This window comes from Uloborus diversus, chromosome 9, assembly GCF_026930045.1.
Source record: "Uloborus diversus isolate 005 chromosome 9, Udiv.v.3.1, whole genome shotgun sequence".
NCBI lineage: Eukaryota > Metazoa > Arthropoda > Arachnida > Araneae > Uloboridae > Uloborus > Uloborus diversus.
This window is the reverse complement of record NC_072739.1, coordinates 41,362,123-41,388,831: the sequence shown is the minus strand read 5'-3', so window position 1 is coordinate 41,388,831 and position 26,709 is coordinate 41,362,123. Positions and strand designations below refer to the sequence as shown.

General features: G+C 32.3%; 1 protein-coding gene across 2 annotated transcripts in view; it reads right to left on the bottom strand.

The window, feature by feature from the left end:
- LOC129229681 (serine-aspartate repeat-containing protein F-like) overlaps positions 1-26,709 on the bottom strand; it is a 135,126-nt gene that overhangs the window by 41,790 nt on the left and 66,627 nt on the right. The window contains exons 14-26 of one of the 2 annotated variants that reach the window (XM_054864039.1): positions 24,731-24,961; positions 24,599-24,655; positions 24,344-24,397; positions 22,795-22,848; positions 22,535-22,591; positions 21,721-21,771; positions 18,093-18,149; positions 16,837-16,887; positions 15,616-15,666; positions 13,467-13,528; positions 11,301-11,447; positions 8,655-8,714; positions 6,882-6,944 (exon numbers count right to left, since the gene is read on the bottom strand). In XM_054864039.1, coding sequence (XP_054720014.1) covers positions 6,882-6,944; positions 8,655-8,714; positions 11,301-11,447; positions 13,467-13,528; positions 15,616-15,666; positions 16,837-16,887; positions 18,093-18,149; positions 21,721-21,771; positions 22,535-22,591; positions 22,795-22,848; positions 24,344-24,397; positions 24,599-24,655; positions 24,731-24,961 — 995 coding nt within the window. The remainder of the gene's footprint in view (positions 1-6,881; positions 6,945-8,654; positions 8,715-11,300; positions 11,448-13,466; positions 13,529-15,615; positions 15,667-16,836; positions 16,888-18,092; positions 18,150-21,720; positions 21,772-22,534; positions 22,592-22,794; positions 22,849-24,343; positions 24,398-24,598; positions 24,656-24,730; positions 24,962-26,709) is intronic. The other variant, XM_054864040.1, reaches the window with a different exon arrangement.

Below are 26,709 nucleotides of genomic sequence, written 5' to 3'. Positions count from 1 at the left end.
TTGTACTAGGTTCTGGATCAAGTAGTCCAAGGGTTATCAAATACTTACCTGACAATTTTGATGATGAATATCCTGTAACTTCAAATCAGGGAGTGGATGAGCTTTCCAGTGATAGTCCTAGTGAAGAATTAAAACCTTGTTCTGAAATTAATTGGTTGCGTCAAGCTGTTCCTAGACCATCAGGTGATAGAACTGATATTTACTATAGGATTGAAGGTTTAAATATTCGCTTACGTTCTTTAAATGAAGTAATTAAATATTGTAATGATAACAAAATTGAATTTGGTGAATCATATTTTGACTTTTCGGGCAAAAATTTTAAAGAGGGAAAGGTAATAGAAATTTTAGAGGGAAATCTTGCTGAAATTAAACTTCCATTAAATTTTAAAGAAGCCATTAATTCTAGGGAATCTAAACATTGGGTAAACCCGATGGATCAGGAAATACAAACCATATATAATCGTGGTGTATGGGAGTTAGTGGATCCACCTGAACATAGTAAAATTTTGGGAAATCGGTGAGTATATACTGTAAAAGAAGATCAGCAAGGGAATATTGTGAAATACCGTGCTCGATTATGTGAACAAGGTTATCTTCAGGAAGCTGGAGAATCTTTTGAAGAAGTTTTTAGCCCAGTCATTGGGTAATTGGTATATTCATCAGACAACATATATTAATAAAATTGTCGAGTTGTATTCTAGTTATAATATTCCAATTAGTAATGTTCCTATTTCGGTTGGGGTGGTTTATTCAAAAATAGACTCGCCTACTAGTAAGTTAGAAATAGATAAATGTAATTCTTAACGTATCAAAATTTAATTGGTTGTTTATCCTTTTTGGCTAGTAGAACTCGCCCCGACATAACATATGCTTTGAATATATTTTCCCAATTTCAATCTAATTATGGTGAAAAACATTGGCATGGTTTACTTCGTCTTCTTGGTTATGTTTTGAATACGAAAAATCTTAAGTTGAAATTATCAAATATTTCAAATTTAAATATTAAATGTTATTCTGATTCAAATTGGGCAGCTGGTAGAGATGATAGGGTTTCAATGGGAGGTTACATCATCTTGCTAGATAATACACCTATCATGTGGAAAACATTTAAGCATAAATGTATTGCTCTTTCCACCATGGAAGCCGAATATGTCACTTTAACAGAGGCTGCTAAAGAATTTGTCTGGATCATGAGAATTTTAAAAAATGAAAATTTGAATTTGGTTTTGAAAAATTGTGAAATATTTTGTGACAACATTGCTGCAATAGATTTTTCCAAAAGTCCTATACAAAATCAAAGAAGTAAACATATTGATATCAAGTATCATTTTTTGAGAAATTTGGTGAATGAAAAATTGCTTAAATTAATGTATGTGAGTTCTAAATTAAATTTAGCTGATGCTTTGACAAAACCTTATACCCAGTGGCGGCGCTAGGCGTCGGCGACTTCGGCAGCTACCGACGGCCTCGCGCAGATAGGGCCTCGCAAAATTCTCAGAAGTTTTAAGATATTTCCATGTTTTTGATTGAAGCTCTTATTAAATACAACAGACGCAAAAGTAATCAAAATAGTGTGTGCAGGGGGAGAGTGCACAGAGCCCAGACTTAGCAAATATTTGGCCCAATTCTGTCGGGGTCTGAGTTAAAAATATTCAATGGCAGCAGCTTATTGATCAGTTAACTCTACTCCTCCCCATCCCCTTCTTTTTGCTCTTCTTTTCAGTTCCTTTCTTTTTTCTTTTGTTTCCTAAGTTCATCTAAAAGTAAGAAAATATTCAAAATGCTGCTCCTCTGAACTCCCCCCCCCCCTCCACACACATACAAACGCACACATCGAAAGCATTATGGAGCAGTTACTGAAATTCCAGATCTTAATTTCGCGATATTTCCAGCCTAAAGCCACTAAATACTCAACAACATCGAAAATCGCTTAAAATTGCGTTTTTTTAGTTTGAATTTCAAAAATTACCGAGCCTAATATTACAAAAAATGGCCTTACAATCGCATTTTTGAGGCTTGAATTTCGGAAAATATTCGGGCAAGGGTCCCCATACCGTCTTTCTTTTATATCATAAGCAATTAGGCTTTCTAAACTACATGAACAAAAAGTTTAAGAGGAATGGCTCCTGAATGTAAAATATTGCTAAAGTTTTTAGTACCATAATTTTCAAAAATTTTCGAGGGAAGAGCTCCTTTCCTTCCCGTAAAATCTTCGAAGTTTGTCTAAAATTCCGTTTTTGAAACTTCAATTTAGAGAATTTGCAAATGATTGGTTTTGATCTTTTTTTTTTTTTTTTAAAGAATCGATCTAGGACAGTCTTTGACCCTAAGGTCAATAAATATGGCTTATAATTGTGTTTTTAATGCTTCATTTTCTAGAAATTTCCACCGAGACACCCTGTACCTTTTTTCCCTTAACGTCAGTAAAGAAAGCCTAAAATGGCGTTTTTAAACTATAAATTTCAAAATTTTTCCGGGGGAGAACCCCCAGAACCCCCTTTTTATCAGGTAATTTTTTTCCCCCGTCAATGTGCCGCCTCCTCCCCCCGCCACCAAAAAAACTTCTTTTAGACTGCACTACTAATCACAAAATGTTTTCGTCCTAGCAATTAAGTGAATTAGGAACTCTAAGTGCCAGTAGTTAGTACAAAAATTAATTCCATGAATTCAATTATTTGTCTGAGAATATTTTATGATTAAAAGGGCCTCGCAAAACTGCGTGGCCGACGTCTACTTTTGCTCTCACGCCGCCACTGCTTATACCAAATATCAACTTGGACATTTTTGTGACATTATTTTTGGGGGAAAATATATGAACTAAATTTGAACTTTTTGGGTGTGTAAATTTTTTTTTGTGAAATTCAATGGTGACTTTGTCAATTTGAATTTATTGTGAATTTTTCTGATTGTTGTGCATGTTGCAAAAATGGGGCCGCTTGTTAGATTTTTAATTTAAACTTTCACAAAAAGTAAAAGAATCACTTAATTTGAAAAAAAAAAAAAAAATCATTAAAAATACGTTTTTGCATCATGCAGAATCAATCCTTTTTCGATGTAAACATTGCATCACGTTGTGACGTCATTTGTGCGATCGGTCGCGATAACTCAGTCAAATGAATGAACTTTTGGGTGAACCGAGTCACCAGTTCATTGTATCTTATAACCGCGAGTTTTTTGTTAGATTGAGTTATTTTGATTGGCGACATATCTTTAACTTTCTTGCATTGGCAACACATCTTGTGTTTTGCATATTCTTAATTTGAAAGCCATGTGAAGACTTTAAATACTTTGAGCGATCTTTTTCTCTCTCTCTCTCACCTCTCATAGCCATCATGAGTTGAATGCAGTAATTTTCCGTAATTTCGTGATGTCTGTCAGTGCTCTTTACTCCTGGCAGGTCGTAATACAACGTGATGCCAATTTTAAAGTTATAAAACGCCTTTAGGCCTATTTTATGTGTTACGGTAATGTCTTATATTCCTTGGAATCAGCATGTTCGTAAACTGAATGTTTCGTTGTATCATCGCGGCTAATATTAGTTTATTTTTAAAAATGTTTTTTTAAATATCAATGAAGATGTTGTTTGACAACTTTAGAAATCTTTTGAAGATAATAAATACAGATTTTGCTTGAGGAAAAATGCTCCACGTGTTTTTCATTTTCTTCAACTTCAGGCTGTGGACATGTTTTGCAGGTTCACTTCTACTAGCGGTGTAGTCAGTCTAATTTCACTACACTTAATGCTCACATGGATTTAGGGGAGAGCAGGTGGGGCTACTGCCCCGGGGCCTCCACAACAAAGGGGCCCCCACAATAAAATTTTTACAAAAATATCAACTTTCACGGGTTGAAAATATCGGATATATATCAAAGTATCGGATAATTTCGAAAATATGATGATCTTTTCGATCCCTGATTTGGAACCTCCACTTCTTCGTTGCCCCGGGGCCTCCACACTTCCAAATCCGGCCCTGCAGCCAGAGGGTGGCATTTCGACTGATTAAAAAAAAAATTGAGAGTTTTATTTATTTCTTGATTATGGAATTTGAAAAAAGCTGTAAAAAGTTTTTAAAAAACTCGCAAAAAAAAGAGCTAGAGAGGGTATAAAATATATACTTGTATACACATAAGCTACTGAGAAGGAACACTGGGTATCATTGAAAACAATGGGGTTGCTTCCTGTAGTCAAAAGTATTACTTTTAGTCACTGAAATTGATAGAATGAGTAAAAAAAATAACATGGAACCAGGGCCGTCCCAAAGGGGGGGGGGCGAGCGGGGCAATCGCTCCAGGCGCCACAAAATAAGGGGGCGCCGCAAGGCGCCCCTCGTTTTGACGAAACACGACGACATTCACACGAAATTATTGTATAAAATTAGGGGCGCCTTGCGGCGACCCCTCAATTCAGGTATCATCATAGACACACAAAATAGAGAATCATTGTAATGATTCTGTATTTTGTCCTTATGGCACAAAAATATTCCTGTCTCTCAGTCTCCAAAACATTCGTTTCCTTTGTATCATTGAAGCAGATACAATTTCTGAGAATATAACTGTTTAGAATCAAACAAAAGGCACTTCTCATTTGTCTAGTTCTCACCAAATTTGCTTGAGTTCTGCCCCTGCATGCAGTGACGTAACCAGAAATTTTTTTAAGGGGGCACATTGAAAAAAAAAATTGATCGGATAGGAAAAACGGCCAAGAGGTGTCCGGTCAAAATTTTGAAACTTTTAGTTTTAAAAACTCAATTTTAGATTTAAAACACGATTATAGGCCGTGTTTATTGACGTTAGGGTACGTACGAGAGGGAGCTCAGAGACAGTTTCCGATCGATTGTTTTCTCAAATAGATTTAAATCAGGTCCCGCAAGTTTTCAAAATTGAAGTGTCAAAAACACAACTTATGACAAACTTTGAAGATTTTATGGACAGGAGGATCTGGAGCATTTCCTATTAAAATTGTTCAAAACTATGGTTCAAAAAATTTCAGTAGTGTTTTACTTTCAGGCGCTATCCCACTTAAGTTTTCTGTGAGTGTCAATTGAAAAATACATTGCTTGTGATATTAAAGAAAGCGGCATGGGGACCCTTACAAGGGTGCCCATACAGGGGGGGGGGCAAGGACATATAGGGCAATATAGGGCCCCCCCCCCCTTTGAAATTAGAACTTCCATGCTTTTAGTACTTTTTTCTTTGCAAAAATTTAAAAACATTTCTTCGCCAGTCATTAATGAATAAGTTATTAAAAATGTTAAATTTTAATGACTAATTTGTCCTGAAATCAGTTTCCACGGGGAAACTATCCAGCTAAACCATGGGGGAAATATTTGAGTCCCCCCCCCTAGCAATTTTGCATATGGGCGCCCATGGACCCTTACACGAATATTTTCTTAAACTCAAGTCTTAAAAGCAATTTGTAAGGCCATATTATGTAATATTAGAGCAGTGAGTTTTCGAAATTAGAGCTCCAAAAATGCAATTCTGAGCGATTTTCGGTGTTGTTGAGTATTTGTGGCCTTCTCCCTAAAACTTACAAATATTTGATGCAAAAGAATAATATCTTTGTTTATAACATAAGATTAAGAAAGCTGATATTAAGTTGGTACAAGTAAAACCAAAAAAACTCTTGAAAAGAGTCATTGGATTAGTCCAGATCGAAATTTATTTTTGATGTGCATAAAATACAATACATTAAAAATAAATACATTTTCTATTAATAATCAGCAAATTATTTATTCGTGTTCATAGTTAAATTGTTTTTTATCTAGTGGGATAACATTTTACTAGATAAATATTTGGATTTTTAACATTTCCATTTTTCGAAAAGTTTTTGGGCATTAATGTTTCACTATTAAAAACAGATTCATTGCTTGTGTTTTAATTTGTACGATGCATAGCCCTAGATTGTTCTGTTTATCAATATGTAAAAAAATCATGTATTATGCACTGGTGTTATAACTAACTTGATTTTTTCTGTGTGTATGGGGGGGCGCCAGGAAACTCCCCCCCCCCCTTCGGGTGCCATCAGCTCTTCGGGCACACCTGCATGGACCCAGAAAATACTTTCATTTTTACAACAGTTACTTTTTAATTAATTTTTTAAAATGTCTGATTTTGAAAACAAGGCATGGTCTTTATGATGTCACAAATGATACAATTTGGCACATCTTTCTACCATGTTTCCGCATTATGATAATCAAGAAGCGAATTAAATATTGCGCTCTACGCTTGCTATCAACGATATCATTGCCAATAACACGTGAGTAAAGATGCGAATTAACTATTTTTCTCCGTGAATGGCAACACTGAATGGCATTTCATCATTTGTGATGTCACACGACAGAAATGTAAACAATGAAAGCGCACTGATTTAAGTATATTTTTTTAAATATTAAACTTGAACAAATTATTTAAAAATTACAATGTTGGCTCCTACTTATAGAATCAATTAAAATGTTCTAAAAAAATTATCTAGTGACTTCCCATGTGGCCAGTCCTGGGGGGTGGGGGCACAATTTCTTTAGTTCGCCAGGGTTCCTAGACCCCATAGTTATGCTTCTGACAGAAGTAGCCATTTATGTATATAGATGTACAACTTGCCTAACTGTATTTGAAAATCACATATTCAACAGTAAAGAATTAACTTTCAATTTAAAAACTGTAGAACAGCTTTGCTTTTCTTGACTCTTAACAAAATAATGTTAACAGTAAAAATTAAAGAATCCATATGTCTTATTTTTAGGATTATATAACTGATAGGAGTACAGAATGTACAATGTGCAATGTTTGATTGCATAATTAAAACAGAAACGGCCTCTTAAGTTAGAGAGTAAAAAATTTCTATCCATAAAAATCAAAAACTTCAGATTTCCACAACTTACGTTAGCAGGGAAAGAATCCAATGCAGCCCAGTCAACAAACACACTCATATCAGTTGTAGGTATCTACATGAGGAATTAAAAAAAAAAAAAAAAACTTATTTATCACAATGCAGTAACTTCAGAATGCAAAACTATATGCTACAAAAATACAAAGCACAAGTCCAGACACTTTATTTATTGAGAACGAATTATAGTGCATTTGAGAACTTGAATGTTTCAATCTTTGAGAAGAGATAAAATGGAGGGAATGAAGATTTTCAATCATGAAACCAAGACCCCAAGTCATGTGATGGTTTTTAAAAAAAAGCATTGGAAGAAATAAAGTTTCTTTCGCCTGTTTCACGCAAAACGTGGGAACTATTTGTCTTGGTTGAGTCAAGTGACTTGGGGCCTTTGGATCAGCTTTTGCTAAGCCAATGATTGGGCTTGCTCCCTCCATTTTAATTCCTGCTCTAAGATTCTAATATTCCGGTTTTATAGCTTTCAAATTTCATACCATAGAAAAGAAATGAAGCGTACTAACAACTTATTATGTTTATCAGTCAGATTGTGCTGTAATAGGGAATATTTCCCTATTCTCTAAAACTTCGATAGACTAGACACACATGCTAGGCAACCCCCAGGGCACTTTTTATGGATAATCTTCTCTTCCTGTTACTATAGCCATCAAAAATCTTTTTAGACAATAGAATATTCTTAGGACGATTTTAATGCATTTAATTTTTACAAAATAAAAAAAGCTAAAATTTATCACAGCTGACTGTCAATATTTCCATAAATATATTGTAAAATAATTGTGAAATTATATGGAAAACGTAACCTAATCTTTTATGTCATAGTTGTTAACTTTAAATCAAATAGAACTGCAATTTGGAATATGAGAGCAAATACTAGTACAACACTAAGAGACTGAACTGAAGCATCACTACCAGACACCTAATCCAACGTTCTCAACCCTAGAGAAACAACTACAGGAGCATTTTGAAATTTCCGGGAACAATTTAACATTTTGTACATAAAAAAAATGAAATAAAGCTAAACCACTCATTGGACTCTTTGTTTATATTTTGATACTCATCTGAAACACTGGAATAAAAGTAATTATTTTTTCAATTAATAAAGTATTTAGAAAACAAAGTCATAATTTGAATATTTGAATTCTCATATCCACATGTCTGCCCATTATAGCATTAAAATGACAAAATTTAAAAATAAAAAAGACAAAACCTTATTACAAGTTTTAACGTCAGTTAAAATTTTGGACTTTAAATATTATTTAACCCTTAATTATATACTGGCAGTTGAGTCATGATGACCCAAATGTATTTGTCGATTCCTATAAAAGAAAAATCATGCCAATAACAAAGGGCTAAAATTACAATATTATTACAAGAAGAAATAGTTAGAACATTGTAAAAAAAACATTAAAAACAATCAGTTCATTTATAAAGTATGTATTATGAATACTATAAGATAGTGAACAATATACATTATCTGCAAATTAAAAAAATGCCTTCGGTAATTAAACTGAGAAATAAAAATGTTTAATTGCACAAATTTACAGATTACTGTATACATGTGTTTTGGAGTTGCAAGAAACTCCCTTTTCAATTTTGTAACACGTCTTTGCATCCATTTGCTCACTTATTTTGAATTGAAATAGGGTTTCCTTGTGACCCCCAGACACATATATGCAGTAATCTGCAAATTTTGTGCAATAAACATTGTTTCTTATTTTATGTTTCAAGCACGAAAGTATTTATTTAACTTTACCTTTGGTAATACTCCAAAATGACGTAAAAACTTATCCTGATCTCTGTTTAACTTGTCCATCTGCAAACAATAAAGAAAAAGACATTTTTATACATTTCATTGAAAAGAAAAAGATAACCAATGAGAACAACAGACACCTTTTTTTCTTTGGTCTGTCTTCATTCCTATTTTCAAGATCATGTACATTGCCAAAATATTAATTGGAAAACGATGCATCTCTTTGGATAGACACACTAGAGTTAGAAAAAAAAGTTTTTCTTTCTGCTTTAAACCAGATTTTTTTGGTTTAAATACTATTTGTAAGAAAAACAATTTTATCTTCCAAAAGTCAGAAAGAACTTGTGAAATTATTTTTTTTTTTAAATTGCATCCTTGAAATAGTTTAAAACATTAACTTATGATTTAATTATTATTAGTGTTGGTTATATTAATTATTTAGTTACATCAAATAGGAAGTAATTGTTAATGAATGTTTAATATTCATATTTGCACCTAATTTCTTGCTGATTAAATAACTAAGAATAACTAATAATATGCTGATCTTGGATTCTAAACAATTTAAAACCATTAACTACGTGAATGATAGGGAAAAAAAATCAAAAAGTAAATTCATATGTTTTAATAGTTAGCTTTTAAAATTAAAATCTCTAATCTATATTTAGAGACTTGCTCAGGTTTGATTTATTTTTTGAAGGTTTTTGGGGAAAAAAATCAATTTGATTGCTGGTCATTGACATTTTTTGACGACAGATTTTACACAAATAACTTTTTTTCAACAACATTAGTTTCGGCAAAGTTCTGAAGTCTGAAGATACTAATGGTTTATATGGAATTTAAATAACGAAATTTCATTTTCTTGGTACTAGTTTGGAATTTAGAGAATAGTTTTATTTTTTAAATTTTAGCTGCTCTTCACAACTGGTGTCACGCTCTGAGGGAGGAGCAGGGTATGAAATTGTGAGTTTGTTACAAAGGGTAGGAAGAAGGTAGTGAAAAGTGCAACACCATGAAGAAGTGTTCAGAAATTCATGCAAATTTTAGAGTAGACGTACATCACTGAGTTATGTAAATGATGTGAAAAGCACAACTCACCGACGCACGTGAAGTAAGATATAAGGGAAGGAACTTGCAGAATGGGCAATATTCGTGCTGTTATTTCTTACTGGAGAATGATTGAAGAAATTTTGTTTTCATCTTCGAGGATACGTATAACATGAGAGAATGCCAGGCTGCCGTCAACGAAGGCATTTCAAGCAGATAGACAATTTTACGAGGGGAACGGTGATTGGACTGAGAAGGGGAGGTTGGTCCGTACGTCAAATCGCAGCTGATATCCACATGGATGAGAGCACGGTGCATCGGCTGTGCCAAAGATGTTTGGAACAATGAAATGTGGCAAGATTGAGGGGTGCAGAGCCAGCCAGAGTGACGTCAGAACGCGTGGATCAACGCATCCACCGACAAGCTGTAGCAGACCCACAAGTCACTTGTTCCTCGATTCTGCAGCAGGTGCAAGAAACCCTGAATGTTCTCATGTCAACCAGAACCATTTCCCGTCATTTGGTCGCACGTGGTCTGCAATCACGACATGCGCTAAGAAGACTGCCATTGACCTCACAACATACACAGCAATGTTTAGTATGGTGCCGGACTAGAACGACGGGGATGACAGAATGGCAAAAATGTCGTGTTCTCAGATGAATCCGCTTCTGTTTAACCAGAGATAGCCACCACATACGTGTGGCGTCGACATGGAGACAGATCTAATCCGGCAGTAACTGCGGAACGTCCCATCACACGACAATGTGGCATAATGGTTTGGGGTGCAATTGCGTTCAATTCCATATCACCTTTAGTTCATATTCAGTTCACTGTGACAGCTCAACGATACTTGGATAATGTTCAACGGCCGGTAGCAATCCCTTACATTCAAGGGCTACTTAATGCAATTTTTCAGCAGGAGAACGCCCGACCACACAGAGCTTGCATCTGCCAACATGCTCTCCAAGGCACACAGATGCTTCCCTGGCCACCATACTCTCCTGACCTGTCACCAATGGAACAGGTGTGGGATGTGATTGGATGCAGTTTGCAGACTGTGTCTTGCCTCGTTCAGAAGACGAACTGTGGTAAATGGTTGAAAGGGAATGGAGAGCCATCCCTCTGGACACCATCCGTTCCCTTATTGACTCTATGTCTAGACGTGTTTCTTCGTGTATCGCTGTCCGCGGTGGTCCTACATCCTATTGAGCTGACGCCGTTCTCGCTCCATATTCTGCCTATCATTTTGAAATTAAGATCATTTCTCTGTCTTTTTTTCAAATTTCATCACTTTCTGACCACTCCTTCTTTGGTGCTGCATTTTCAATGTCGAGCAGTGTATATATATATATTTTAGAATATGATTTTTAAAAATAGTGTGACATGTGACAAGGGGGGAGGTAAAGGTGAAGTGTCACTTTGATAAAGGGGAAAGGTCAAAATATTGAAAAGAAGGGTGACATATTTATGGGTAGTCCCTTAGTCCATAAGTAAGCAGAACCTGTTAATGCCAAATTTAAAGCCAGGGTACAAAACAATCAAAGCAGTTTTGAAATTTAAATTTACACTAACAGTTATCACTACTAAAATAGAAGAGTCTCTTACAAAAGTCTGCAGTCTACCCAATTCCTCAGTTTTTGCTCGTACTTGATCTCTCAGCTGAGCGCTCTCTATCTGCACACGCAGCAGCTCATTTAGCTCAGGATTCATCATATACTCGGTTACTTTTTCTCCAAGATAATTCATTATTTCCTAAAAGGCAATTGAGATGATGTAACAACAATATAAATCTTTTAACAATGAATTAAGAATGAAAATCAGTGTTTCATAAACAACGAACTCAACGCATTTATTTTGTTTTATGATTCTCTCTAAGTTTTTCAAAGCAGTAGTACTATCTTGCAGCATTTTACTATTCTTTCCCCTTATCGTAAATCCTAGTTTTATAAAAACAAACAAACGAAAATGAAATTCTGATCAATCTAAGACTTAAAACAAAATTAATGTTTACAATTCTTACTTTCAAATCATAGACTTTAGAGCTTCTGCTCACAAAAGAGTTACATTTAAATGAAGATCGTAGAATTTGTACTTCAAATGATACCAGAATACTTAAAAAAAAAAAACGTTTGAAATCCTTTGATTGTTGAAGACACTATATTATTTTTCAGTGCTTTTTATTAAACACAGTAAATATGCTAAGCAAGGTTTATTATTTTAAATTAATTCTGGAATATATATACATCCCCCACCCTGTTAAAATATGAAATTTCAACAGAGCGTTGGACAAACATTACGATAAACAAATAATCTTATTAAGATACCAATTAGTAAAGAAAATATGTTGTTCTGAACCTTTGAAAGATTCCTCTCTTACTGGAAAACATTGATCAAAATTAATTTGAAGACTCATTTTGAGTAAAAAGATAATGTCACCTCAATATCTTACTGCTATTCCTCAGATTAGACCTCTCACTGTTGCTTGGAGGGATAGTATGTACATCAAAAAGCATTTTTTAAATTTAAAAAAAAAAAAAAAAAACTAGTACGTATGTTGTGGCCATCATGAAACTTTCTTCTATATATATATATATATTTTTTTTTTCTGATCCCTCCCCATGCTTGATGATGAAGCAATATTCCCAACAAAAACAAAATTACACATGCAAAAACTTGACGACCATCCGAATGTCTGAATTATTGCAAAAGCAAAGCAAAGAACGAAAATGGAAAGTTATTTTAAAAGCCTTGCTTGAATTAATTACAAATATTTTATTTGTTAACAAACATAAGATGGCAACAGTTAAAAATTTTAAATCATTGGGATAATATTTCCGATCATTTCCATACAATTAAAATCACGAGAAATACGCAGACGACAATCTATTACGATTTATCTTTCTTATTGTTGCATTAACAAAGCTATTTTTTTCGCAAAAAAAAAAAAAAATCAACACCTCTTGGAGCGATTGGCGTCAAAATTGAACCAAAGCCTGTTTACATATGGATTCTCATATATTCCAAATTTCAACCAGAACATAGCATTACTTCTTGAGATAGGGCACTCACAATGGGAAAAAAAAGAACGGGTGATTGCGCTACACCCTTTTTAGCTGTTGACACCAAAATAAAATCAGCTCTTATACCCACTAAGGGCTACTTGCCGATAAATTTTTCTTTCATTCCGTTCATTATTTCTTGAGATACAGCAGTCACAATTGACGACAAAAAACGTTCTATAGCTCAATCCCGGTTTCAATTTTGTGTCAATAACTCAATCAGCACCTGTTCCTGTTAATGGCAACAGATGGACCAAATTTTGTTTGATTCTGCCAGTTACTTCCTGAGGAATAGCAAGCATGCGCAACTCAAAAAACATCCCATTGCTCCACCCCCTTTGGAGGAATTCACCCCAAAAACCAATGGGCACAAGTTCACACAGCGGCACATATGTGTACCAAATTTCGTTCAATTTCATGCGGTAGTTTTTGCTGTAGAGCGGCCACAAAAAACTGGTTACACACAGACGTGACACACATACACACAGACAGACATTTTCCAAAAATAGTCGAAATGGACTCAGTACACCTTGAAACGTTTGAATCCATCGAAATTCGAAAATTTGCACGAATCCAATACTTTCTTCTATATATTAGATATTGAAGAAAGTAAAAAGGAAAAAAAAGAGATACATTTCGGAGATGTATTAAATTGCTGAGTCAAAAAATTTTCAGAAACTTTTCAACGCTGTTTCCACAGAAAGTTTCTTACCTGAGCAGTAAAGTCTTCCAGTGGTCCAGGATCTATTCCAAGATCGATCGGCATGAACAGAACTGAAAGCACAAGAGATTTTACCAGTTATAAAAGAAAATACAACCCATAGATGGAGACACAGTGTGGTAATCATACACAGGGGTATGAACAGTAATTTTGGGGCCCGTCACAAATGACTTTTTTGCCCCCCCCCCCCATATTGTTTACTACAATGTATCTACATATATTTCACACCTTATTTTAAAAATCTGGGAGCCCTTCACACTCGGGCTCGGGCCGGCTGTCCTAAGACATTGTGACTTGGCAACCGGCACTATCATAGAAGAATTTCAGAAAACATGTTACACTGAATTTTTCTATCTTTATTTCTCAGAACTCTGAGAAATAATTTGTGTGGTGCATATTCTCCTTGTTCCCAAGATTTTAGTTGTGTTGGTCTCTGAATGTATTCCATAATGAAAATATCCTTTTCCATATAAATGATAGAATTTTTTCTTTTTAAAAATAATTTCTAAAAATGACAACTAAAAGTACAGTATAGTTTCTTTAGAGGAGAAAAAAAAATTATTTTGGACATTTGTCATGTAACCTTTTCAGGCAGCAAGAAAGTTAGGCTTAGAGTCCATAATTTGTCATTTATTACAATAAAACAATTTATTGCAGGAACAAACAAAGATTAACAAAACAAGAATACTATAGACAAGTGAAAATGTTAGTGATTGGGACAAGGAAGTGGAATATATTAAAAGGAGGTGCACATAAAAATGTGATTAACCACACCATTTAGTGATGCAAATATACTATGGTATTCTTCCAGTACTTTTATTCAATGATGCTAGATTGATTTCTGTTAAGCCAAATTTTGGTATCAAATGATTGATATTGGTAGCGTCTCATCATGTAGACAATTGTTACAAACTTTAAAAGGTCAAGTTTAAAAAAATAATTATAAAAATACTAAAAACCATGAACTGATGAATTGTTCTTAGAACATTCTTCATTATTGACAAAGCTTTCGTTACACAATATGTCTTTTCTTCGGAGAAGTGAAATGTATAACAACGAAAGACACAATAAACAGAGATATCTGGTCCATTTTTAATCCATGCAACTCTGGGGCTGTCCAGATAAAATGAAATTTCTCAGGAACAATTTCCCATTCATAAAAACAGAGGTCACTAATGAAGGTTAGTCATTCAACGAGCTCTTTTTCAAACTTGCAAGAAACAATAGCACTAATAAAAATTATTTATATTCTGCGTAGTGTATATAAAATAGTAAAATTACAATAAAAATATATTAAAGTAGAGAAATTAAGATTTTTCTTTCAAAATTTGTAACATAAAATATGCTTCTTACATTATTTTTTAATTTAGAAACATATTTGACTGCTAAAGCATCAAGATTATTAGCTTTTGTTGAAACAACTTTTGTTTCTAGTTTAGCTTTTGGTTGAACATATTAGTAATTATTGTACTTATCATTAGTACAATTTGAGTAAGACATGAGTCTATTGAGTCTTAATTGTAGTGATGAGCTTAAAGTGGATTCTGACAACTCAAATGGTTTAAGAATGATGCCAATCCATTTGTAAACTAACAATAAATTTTGACAAACAACCCTTCGGAAAGCTACTCTGGCTGTCCTTATCAACCTCCCACGATGACACATACATTTTTAGCCTATTTTAGAGTTCCACCATCTAAATTCTGTTTTTCCTTTTTTTTTTCACTTTCATTAGAAAGAGGATACAGATGTGTGAGCAAACTAAATGTTGTACATTTTTCTATCCTTTTCACTCTTTTAGTTTACTATAACCAAAAATTCTTTCATTTGTTAATGCTGAGTTCCACAATTTGACGGTTGTTGGGAGAGGTTTCCATGGTCTCTTTTAAGTGATTTTTAACATGGAGCAGATAGAAGGGAAAATTGGTCATAAAAAGGAGGTGATCGATGAGGTGTCGCTCACAGAAGTTATTATCATTTGACATACCATGGAGTAGCATAATAGCATCATGTTATCATCAATGATACTTAAAATTAAATTGTTTCATACAGCAAATTAGCCATATTCATTACACAAAAGAAATTCAAAATATATTTAGTGTAGGTTTAAAAAATATAAAATTTTGAAAAACATAGAAACCTTTCTTTTTCTCAGCATCTTTTTCTGCAGCATTATTTTCAGATTTCATATCTAAAAGAAGAAGTTTACAAAAAAAAAGTAATTTAACTTTTCAGTACTAAAGTAAAATTAAATAAAATAATAAAATTTAAAAAGAAAGTAAAAAAGAGAAATATTACGAATAATTTTGCTTCAAAAATAAATACCCTTTTCTGCAGCAGAAAATTAGAAGATTTCAAAAACTTAAAACATCATAAGTTAAATCTAGTGATCTTCTATTAAAATTAGGTAAATGCTGCACAGTAGCTCTTTGCAAACACTTTCATTTTGGCTTACATAGGGAAAAAAATCTTCACAAGTAACCATTTAAAGAGTCAATTATCTATCCAATACAGACTTTGAAGAAACTTCATCTGATGCGGTTTTTGTGCAGGTTTAACAAAGTATAAAATTTAATACAAAATGGGAATTACATTTGTGAAAAAAAAAGAGCAATAATTCTATGACTAAAGCCTGGATTATATCAAAATGCATCAATAATCCGTATGCAATATCCATATGCAATTGCGTACTTTTGCTTCTTTTTTTTTTAAGTTAGTGCACATAAATGCCTTTACATGCCTATTATAAAGTTTTCACTTGCTTGAGCTTCTTTTTTAAATTAAATTTCACAAAACAGCTTTCAAGGAAGCTCAAAAACTAAAGATTAAGTTTGTCACAAAGAATGAAAAATCGGGTGACCCACAGAAACCATTTTAGAAGACCATCTATTCCGGTACTCATTAATAAAAGGAAAAAGGGTTGGGGGAGGGGGGGACCCTCAATAGACGGATTTATATTACAGTAATTGTTTAGGAACATTTAATGTGTCTGAGCAAATGATTTTTTGAATCAATGATAACATTTGCAGAAGTTTAAAGGATATTTTCATCTTTTGAGCTGATGGTAAACTACAAAAGACAATGTCTAACAGTGAAAGTGTACATAATCCAGGCTGCATTTATGACGATAAATTCAAAACTAACACTAAGCTACGAAGAAAAACAAAAATAATATTTATTAAAAATACTTATTTTTCCAATTATGGGAGTCGGAAAGCCAAGTTGCCAACATAAAATGTTGCTATCAGTTTACTAAAAATTTAAATGTTCTCATTTTTTTTAAAATGTAAGCAATTTAAAAAACATTTAGCTGCAGCTTTTACATTATTGAGCAAAAGAGAATCAAATAAAGCAGTGAAACCTTTTTCATTCACAGCAACTTTTACAGAAGCATTGGCATCAGGCTTCGGATCTGAGGGGGAAAAAAGTAAAAGTTAGTCAAATTCACTCAAAAATTTATGTTTCAGCAAATACCACTAATAGAAAATTTGTACCATTCAACAGTGCTCCAATATAAATACATGCAAAAAATATCAGGAAAAATAGAAAATATAAAGCTGAATAAAAATAAAAGCACCCTAAAAGAAAATCAATCATTAGTGTCACTAAAATAAAATCTTTTGAAGCCTTTCTATACATCCTAAAAGTTCAACATTACAAAACTTAAAAAGCATCTTAAGTAGAATTTACTATTGTTCAATCAATGTTACACACAATCCAACCAGAACATTTTTCTCGTGACATTTTTTTAAAAATTATGTGAAGCAGGAAACTATGACTAGGTTCAGGCATTGCTTTTGTTTTTAACTTTTTTCTTAAATAAGTGGAGTCATTTTTGCAAATAAAATCATATGCATTCCTTATAGTTAATCAAAATGCATTCTTTATAGTTAATCAAACTGGGTTGAACACTAACAACGAATTTAACAATAATGTACTTGGTGATCTGTTACATTTGAAGGGATAGGATTGTTGAGTTTTATCTAAAGCAAAAAGACTACACCATACCAGCCAACCACAGAGAAAAAAATCCGGAAGATTTTTTTATTTTTATCCACAAGATTTTAACGGAAAATAAAATCAAACAGGACACCTACCCTCTTGACATTTAACAATATGATATTAGTTATGAATTTCATATCAATTGAACGTACTTTCGTTCAGTAAATATTACTTTTATTGCTTTCTTTAAAAGTTTGGAAATAACATTTACTCGTACTCATCTTAAAAAAAGAACAAAGCCAAAACAGCTTGAACTGAGAGAACGAGAAGATAATCGGTGCCCAGATTGTACCTCTGGTTGCCAGCTGCGACGTTTGCTTTGATTTAATCCCGATAAGGTCATGCCCTGTATCACTCAGTGAGGTCATAATCTTGCTTCACTTCTTCTCATGCCATTCTCCTACGGCAACTTTTCCTCGGCTACTTGGCCTAAAACGCAGTGCCGCGTTCCACAAAAGTATCGTTAGCGCCAAAATTGACAAGATAAGTTTTTCCTACAAAACGTGAAAAATCCGGAAGTTTTGCTCATAACCAGAAAAGACATGAAAATCCGTAAAACTACCGGGAAATCCGGAAGGGTTGGTAGGTATGCTACACAATGGATTCAAAACATACCCATTGTTTCCGAATCCATGGATTTTTTGTCAGACGAATCTTCTAAGACTTCTATTTCTGAAATAAAGCTCAAACTTTTAGTACAAAAGATGGATTTATTTTAGTAAGTTTTAAATAAATTTGATCAATTCAAAATTTGAAGGTTTAATGCAGTCAATTCTCGAAAACTCGAAGTTCCAAAGGACTGGCTAAAACATTCACAATATGTAAAGTTTCCACAACAGTCTCAAGATTTTGGTACCCAACAAAAACTTTCAAGATAAAGGAATATTTGAGTTATAAGTTGAGTTATCGAGATTCGACTGTATAAGTAGCTTCTGATACCGCTACAACACACTCCTTTTTTTAAAAAAATCAGGCAATCATGTGTTTGCAACATTCATGAAAATATAGAACAAAAAAAAATTAAAAATAAATAAAAAAGAAAGAAAGAAAGAAAAACATTTTTTAAATACTTTTTTCAAATTAATTGTAGTATCAAAAATTTTAATTTTGTAATTTCTAAACCCAAAACATCTTCTTTGTCAAGTTTTCACAATTATCAACACACCAAGCAATAAATATATACAGTTTTTTAAGAGTTTACAAATGTTTCTAAACTTAAAATATTAATATGAATTTTGAAAATAAACATCTTGTTTTGGTTGTGATTATTTTAATCTATAAAAATATAACATATTTGGCACTCAGTGTAGTATTGTTGTGCATTCTACAATTAGACATTTAAAACAATAAACTTGAACAATTTAAACAATGCACTGAATGCAAACATTGAACTTTCTATGTAATAATTGTCTTGTATAGATTTATGCAGCTACTATACCCTTATAGGTACAGATATATAGCTTCTAGAACAAGTTGGTAAAAAACTCATATTTTTTTCCTAACAAAAAATTTACCATCCACATTGGTCTTGAATTTTTTAATGCACAATGACAGAACATGTCGCACCATTTCCTTGAGTAAAGCTAAATATTAGGTTGGTAAAAATAAGGAAGATTCAAGGGCCTAATAAATGAAATTGATGGAGCAAAATGAGGGGGGGGGGATCCTTTCTCTTTTCAATATGCCTTCATTTAAAACTCTTTATAGATATAACTGATTATTAATGCATAAAATCCTGACTAAGCAATTATATAATTATTATTTATTTTTGATTTTTAAAAAGGAATAAATGTTTATAAAGTTTCAAAAATCCATCACTCACAATTTTATGTTTGCTTAAGTTCAGTCTTGAAATGAATTTCATAAACAATTAACTTAAAAATTCTGTTTCAGGAAATACATTGTTCTTCTTTTCATATAATTTAAAAATAAGAAGTTTTCATTTTACTATTTTAAGCATTATGCCCTGCATAAATAATCCCAAGCAATAACTATATTCCGATTAAATATGTATCAGAATAAGCTTAATACTGTGTTTTGAGTGTTCGTATGTTTTCCACTTCAACTGCTACTTGTCAAACTTCATTTAAGGCAGTGAGAGGCAAAGGGATGTAAGTGGACATTTTCAAGTTTTGAGCAAAATGCGCTTAAAGATACCGTCCTAGGTAGGCTTTCATAGAATTTTTTTTCTAAATCATGCTCTACAGCAGCACCTACCACAGCTACTAGTACTTTCTCTTGCCCCAAGGCAGAGGAGAGGTTTCCCTACTATTTGTACTGGTTATCTCCAAATCTTTAAATTTTCCACTTACATCCCTTTGCTTCTCACTGCCTCATTTGACATCAAAATTTTTCAGCAAGGACTCATTTGAAAATGTTTCTTATACCAAAAGATAATGGACTAACAAATCTATTGAATTGTGCTATTATTATTCTTCATTAGAAGATATTATTCCTCATTAGAAACAAAGTTTTACTTAAATCGCAGCATCATTTTTTGTAAAAGGAAATTTTTAACTTAAGAACAAAAACACTTATTTTGACAGTAACAAGGGAGTGAAATTCGAATTCGCAATATAAAACCTCATTGCTATTAAGGGGGGAAACCCCCTTGAATACAAAACATACAAACTTTCAGAACGATTGGTCAATAACTCTGAGCTAGAATGCACACCAGTTGAAAAAAAGTTGTTTTGAGAAAATACCTTTTGAAAAAAGCTGCTGTGAACATTTTCAAATCTCCAGTCACTTAACTGCTCCTTAGCATAGGAACTAATCAGAATTTTTCACTGAATTTTTAGCAACATATTCTTGAATAGTTTTATTAACATTTTATAACATAAACAAGAAGTTCCGTCTAGAACTATACGAGCCTACTTTCCTGTATACCTTTCCCGTATACTACTTTCAAGTACCTGATCAATATTCTCAAAAATAGCTAAAATCGCAAATTGTTTCAAACATTTTTTGTTAATTTCTAGGTATAAAGTATTCCTCATACATCTAAAAAAATTTTTAAAAAAAAGCACCTTTTAAACAAAGCAGCTAATACACTTTTTCCCTTAAAAAAATTCTTTAACAGCTTTCAAAACGAAAAAATAATAATTAAAATTAATAAGCTTATTAAAATAAATACATCATATCAAAAAAAAAAAAAAATCGTTTCTTTCTCCCCTGTTGCCAAAAATAATTTTTTAAATGAATTAATGCACTTACCAAAATAAATAAGAACAATAAAATGTCAACTTAAAGAAATACTTTTCATTGCCAAAAAAAAAAAAATCGTCTGTGCATATCGTTATGCAGAAACAAAGACTTTGAGTTTATTCGCCGAAAACTGAATACCTAAATTAAAACTTTAGCGTGAAAATAAAAACAAATCATATCAACAATAATTATTTCACAGTGAAAACCATAGCTGCGGAGTCGGAGTCAATCTCATTTTGGGATAAAGGAGTCGGAGACGAATATCCAAGAATCGGAGTCAGTCATTTGTCCTCCGTGTATAAATTTTTGCCAAAGCTACGAAGTCAGAGTCGAAGTCGGGGAGTAGGAGTCCGATTAATTGTCGGGCACAGGAGTCGGAGTCAGGTGCCTCTAAATTCTCAGAGTCGGAGTCTGGAGTTTGGCGTCAATAGTTATTTCCAACAAAATTTGTTTGAAATAAATCCGCCTTCAAGTACGGAATCTACATTGACTTTCAGTTTCCCCGTAGGCGCTAATGTTGAAGTTTTTTTGAATTGTTCAAAATTGAACAAAAAATAGTTCAAATCATAAAGTGAAATATGGGACTGAGGTGTCCTCGCAGAGATCTTTCGAACAAAAAAAAAGTTTGTTCGAATCGAACTATTCATTCAAAATTTATTGGGGGGGGGGGGACATACAGACCAACGGACATTTTTCCCCATCTCAATACCCTACTTTCCAATTTTTAATTTTTCGATATTTATTTAATTATTTTATTTATTTTTGATTTTTTTTTTGTTTTTCGCGACATTTTTAAGATCCATTAAGCCTTTTTTCATGTTTTTTTTCTGACTTTTACTGGGAAAGTAGGCTAAAAAGAGTGATTTCTTTGGCCCACCTAAACTGGTTTCCCCCCTTAAGTTTGACAAAACTTAAATATGCTCAATTTGTAATTTATAACTAGGTACTACATGTTTAAATAACTTCAAATGAAGTTTAATATAGAGGCAGAACAGAATTATTAAATACTACAATGAATTTAAAAACAAAAAGAGACCTTCTTCCTTTGCATCAACTTTTTCGGATACATTAAGATCAGAATTGACACCTAAAAAAAAAAAAAAAAAATATTTTATAGTTTACAATGTTAAACAACAAGATACTTAAACAGAACTAAATCACCACTCTTACTCTAAATCTACTCTTAATTTACAAAATTTTAAAATTAAAAAATAATTTTTATTCAAAAAACAACAAATATCTTGTGAAAAGAATCAAATTCACTCGAGTTGCTACATGAAATGTTTCCATGAATACCAACTGTGGATTATTTTTAATTAGAACTTTGGGCCATTCAACCGAGTTTCAGTCCTAAATACATGAAAAGTAGAGTTTATGAAGCTGAATGTCCTCAGTATAAAATTGAAAATTAATTACTGAAAAGAAAAATGATTTTAACACAAAACTTTTTATAAGTTCTTAAGAAATTTATTTCATGAGGAAAAAAAGCAAAAATTAAAATGGTCAAACAGGAAAAAGTAGTAAAAAATGCATATTAAATTAAAAAATTTCAATCTTATTAATCATTAAGTATCAAAAGTAAAAATTTTTTTCATAGCACAAAATTTAAGTTTTTTAAAAACTTAAAACACTTCCTTCTCTTTTTGTGGAGCAGGAAACTAAGATTAGCATTTTTTAAAAACTATTATCACAAAATAAGTAAATAAATAAATAATAATTATAATAAAAGTTTCTTATGATTAAAAGTGAATTGAAAAATAATATTGAATTATAGTGCATTTTGAAATTCTTTACTTCTGAAGGGATCGATGACAAAAGGAACATAAGAATATGATGGTCTCTAAACATACCCAATGTTTCAGAATCCATTGAACTTTTGGCTGACGAATCTTCTATGACTTCTAGTTCTGAAATGAATGCAAACTTTTTGTACACAAGACAGGTTTATTTCGTTAGTTATGAATTGAATAAATTTGCTTTTCAAAGTTTAAAGATTTAATACAAGTTGCTTATCTTATTTTTAATTTTCATACAGTTGTAGTACAAAAAACTTAAAATTTCAAAATTTATAAATTCAAAACATTATCTTAGTCAGTTAGCATTTTAATACCTGGTTTGTCTGTACAAGCAGATTCAACTGGTGCATCTTCTTTTTGTTGCACTTCTAAAAAACGAAAAATAAACTTTTAAGGTACTAAAATGACATAATAATACGTCATAATACTAAAGTGATCAGATGTTCAAATTTTGGAGGGACAATCGCTCTTTATGTGTCAGTCGGCACCGTCCAAATGTCTTGGCATTCCATTTAAGTACCAGCTTTTCTGTTAAAGTTCCTCCGAATGAGGAAAAATAAAAATCAACTGGATCTTTCACTATTTTGTGGGCATTCCATATTAACTTAAAATTCTCTTCTAGTGATCTGGATCAACTTTTTGTATTTCTGCAGGGAATTTTTAGAAATATCAAAAATTTAAAATTGTTTACGACTGGAAATACAACTGACGCTTATGTAAATGTACCAAAAAATGTGTTGTGTGCTGTAGAATTCTGTGACTGACGACATTGTTTTTTTTTTTTTTTCAACTTATGCTATTCACAAACACATCTGAATGGGGTGTTTTTTTTTTCTGAAACAGTATGCTTAAAAACATAGGATCTGACCATTTTTTAAATAATTTGTTTAAATTTAATATCTTAAAAAAATTACTAAAATCAGTTCGCTTTCTTTGTTTACGCTTCTGTCAAATGACATCACAAATAATGAAATGCCATTCAGTGTTGCCATTCACAGTTCAAAATATTTAATTCTAAACTTTACTCACCTGTATTGGCAATGATATGATTGATAGAAGCATAAACCGCAATTTTAATTCGCTTCTCGATTATCATAACACGAAACAGCAGTGAAAAACGCGCCAAAGGACATCATTTGTGACGTCATAAAGACAACGCTTTGTTTTTAAAATCGGACATTTAAAAAAATTAATTAAAAAATAACGGTTGGAAAAATAAAATTATTTTCTGGGTCCATGCTATTTTTTTTACTCATTCTATCGATTTCAGTGACTAAAAGTAGTACTTTTGACTGAAGGAAACAACCTCATTATTACTCAATCATTATTAGCTAAGTTGTGCTCTTATTTCAAAGTTTAAAAACAATAGAAATGATTTCATAAAATATGGTCATAGAAGGAGGAGGGGAGGCTGTCAAAATGTTTTTTTTTTTTAATTAGAAATTTTCAGTTTGACACATTAGACAACTAGGGAGATAAAAAACATTATACCCCCCCCCCCCGTCAGGGATATGTCCCGATTTTTGATTTCAGGGGGTAAAACTGTTTAGAGGGCCAAAAATACTGACTTTATTGTCATTCCATACGGAATGAGCAAAATTCACAAAAAAGTGGTGCCGAACCAAAGAGGGAGAGTTGGCAGCTCTGGGGATGGGAAGTAAGAGGATTAGGAGACATCAACAGATTTAACGTGCACCAGTCACCATTAGCAGTGCTGCAGATTTTTTATCCATAGCACTGATTTGATTTTAATGATTGGCATTGAACCTGCGACCAATCAGGCTACCACACCACAGCTACAAGATATACGCAAAATGAATATTTCATATGATCATTAGGAGGTTTGTACTGTGAGACAAATACCTGGTTTTGGTGTTTTTGCGTCTTCGTCAACTACATCTGGATCAATTTCCATTTCTAAAAATGGAAAATTTTCATAAAATATTTTAAAATATGTGATGTTTTCTACAATTACAATTAGAACTATTTAGTACTTTAACATGGCGATTGCGTCGGCAAACAACAATATGATCTAATATTTTAATCCCAGATTACAAGATTACTCACAAAAGTGTACCTAAATATATCGACACTGCTTTTGCATTTTGAGACAAATACCTGGTTTTGCTGCACTTGTGGATTCTTCAAATGCTACATCTTCATCAACTTCCATGTCTAAATTAACATGAAATTTTTTGTGAGGTCTTTTAAAACACAAAACTGGTAACATTTAATAGTAAATAAATTTACCATTATTTTCTTCACATGATGAATTTTCATTCTTTTCTTCACATAATGGGCTTTCCTTCATTTCTTTACTAGGCGGGTTTTCACTCTTTTCCTCACTCTGAGAATTTTCATTCTTTGCTTCACTTGGCGAGTTTTCACACTTTTCTTCACTAGACGAGTTATTCTTTGCTTCAGCAGATGGGGATTCTTTCTTTTCTTCATTTGAAGCATTTTCCTCCACCATTTCTACATCTAAACAGAAAACCACAATGAGATTAAGTAAATGAAAAGATATTACAATCACAATCTATTAGGAAGAAAAGAAAATAAAATGAACAAAAGCTGCCAAAAAGACAAAAAGTAAAATCCAGTTAGGTATTTAAAAAAAAAAAAAAAAAAAAAAAAAAAACCAGCAATACAGAATTTTTTCATTCTGTTTGAATGGTATCCATTTCAAGTAAAGTTAACTAAATAAAATGCAGTAAACAATCTTGACTTCCTCTTCTGCCCATGACATTAAGAAATATTAGAAATTATTTTTCATACAGATTAAGATTATAATTATTTCATACAGATACATAAATACAACACTCATTTCCTTCAATCTTCCCATAAATGACATCTGATGTTCTCTCAATAGAAAGAACTAGTATTTTATTCATAAAATTTTTCATGAAAACAATATATTTTTGAGTTAAATTTGATAAATGATGTTGATTTCGCAAAAGGAAAAAAAAAGAAATCTACTGCATTTAATCTCAAAACTGGCAATTTAGTCACCACTGTAGAAGCATTGAACATATCCATCCATTTAAAAATGAACATTTCTTTTAAAATATTGCATACTATTTTAATTAATTAAGCATTTCAACTTTTAATCGTCAGGAAAAATAAAAATCATTGCACAAAAGCATCTTTCCCTAACATACAGAACATTTTATGATTATTAAGACTAAAATAAATTTGTGTAAAATTGTCTCAAAGACGAACCAAAACAATGCTAATGGCGAATATTAAAATTAAAATTGAAACTCTAAGAAACATGCATAGGTTTCTCAATCTTTCCGTTAATATCACAAAGTTATACAAATGGAATAAATAAAAAACATTAATTATTGGTAAATAGTAAATTTCAGTTGGACCCCGATTGAACGAATTCACTGGGACTGAATCTTTTATACGCTAAATCGGGGCTATTCGTAACATTGGGGTTAGAAAAAAATGCACTTACTAAAAACCCTAATTAGCAACTGCAGAAACATATATATGATTATAAAGTGTACACTTTTTGTGCAGCATTCCACCACCTCTTACATACTAGTTAATTTGAAATTTTAAAGTACTAAGTAGTAGATGTTTGATAAATTCCTTGATATTGACTCTTTCAACTTTATAGAGAGAAGAAAATACTGTGTCATTTACAGCTTGCTGGATGAGATATGCTTTTAGTTTCCAGTCCATGTAAAGCATTTGAAAATGTAAGTTTTAATGGGAGATTCGTTATCGCCTTCTGCAGCCGAGTAACTATTCATTGGTTGCAACCCCGGCAGTTAAAAAAAATAGCCGATTCCAAAAAAAAAAAAAAAAATCTGCTTCAGACAAGGCGTGTCATTAGACAAGGATGTGTTATTCGGAAAACAATAAAATATTTCTCAACTCAAAATACCAAATATATATATATATTTGGCTGTTGAAATAATTCGTTATTTCGGAGTTTATTATTTGGTAAATAGGGGCATTTTTCCTTTATTTTAGTCAGGGGGAAAAGGAAAAATTTGCTAAATTGCAAAGTTGGTTAAATAGAGGCTCGTTAAACCGTGGGTATGACTGTATACAAAATATCCACATTTGTAGTGAAATCAATTTCTTAAACATCTAAAGTAATTTAAATATCCAGTTAAAATATTTGCTGTACTTATATATATATATATATATATATATATATATATATATATATATATATATATATATATATATATATATATATATATATTCCCCAC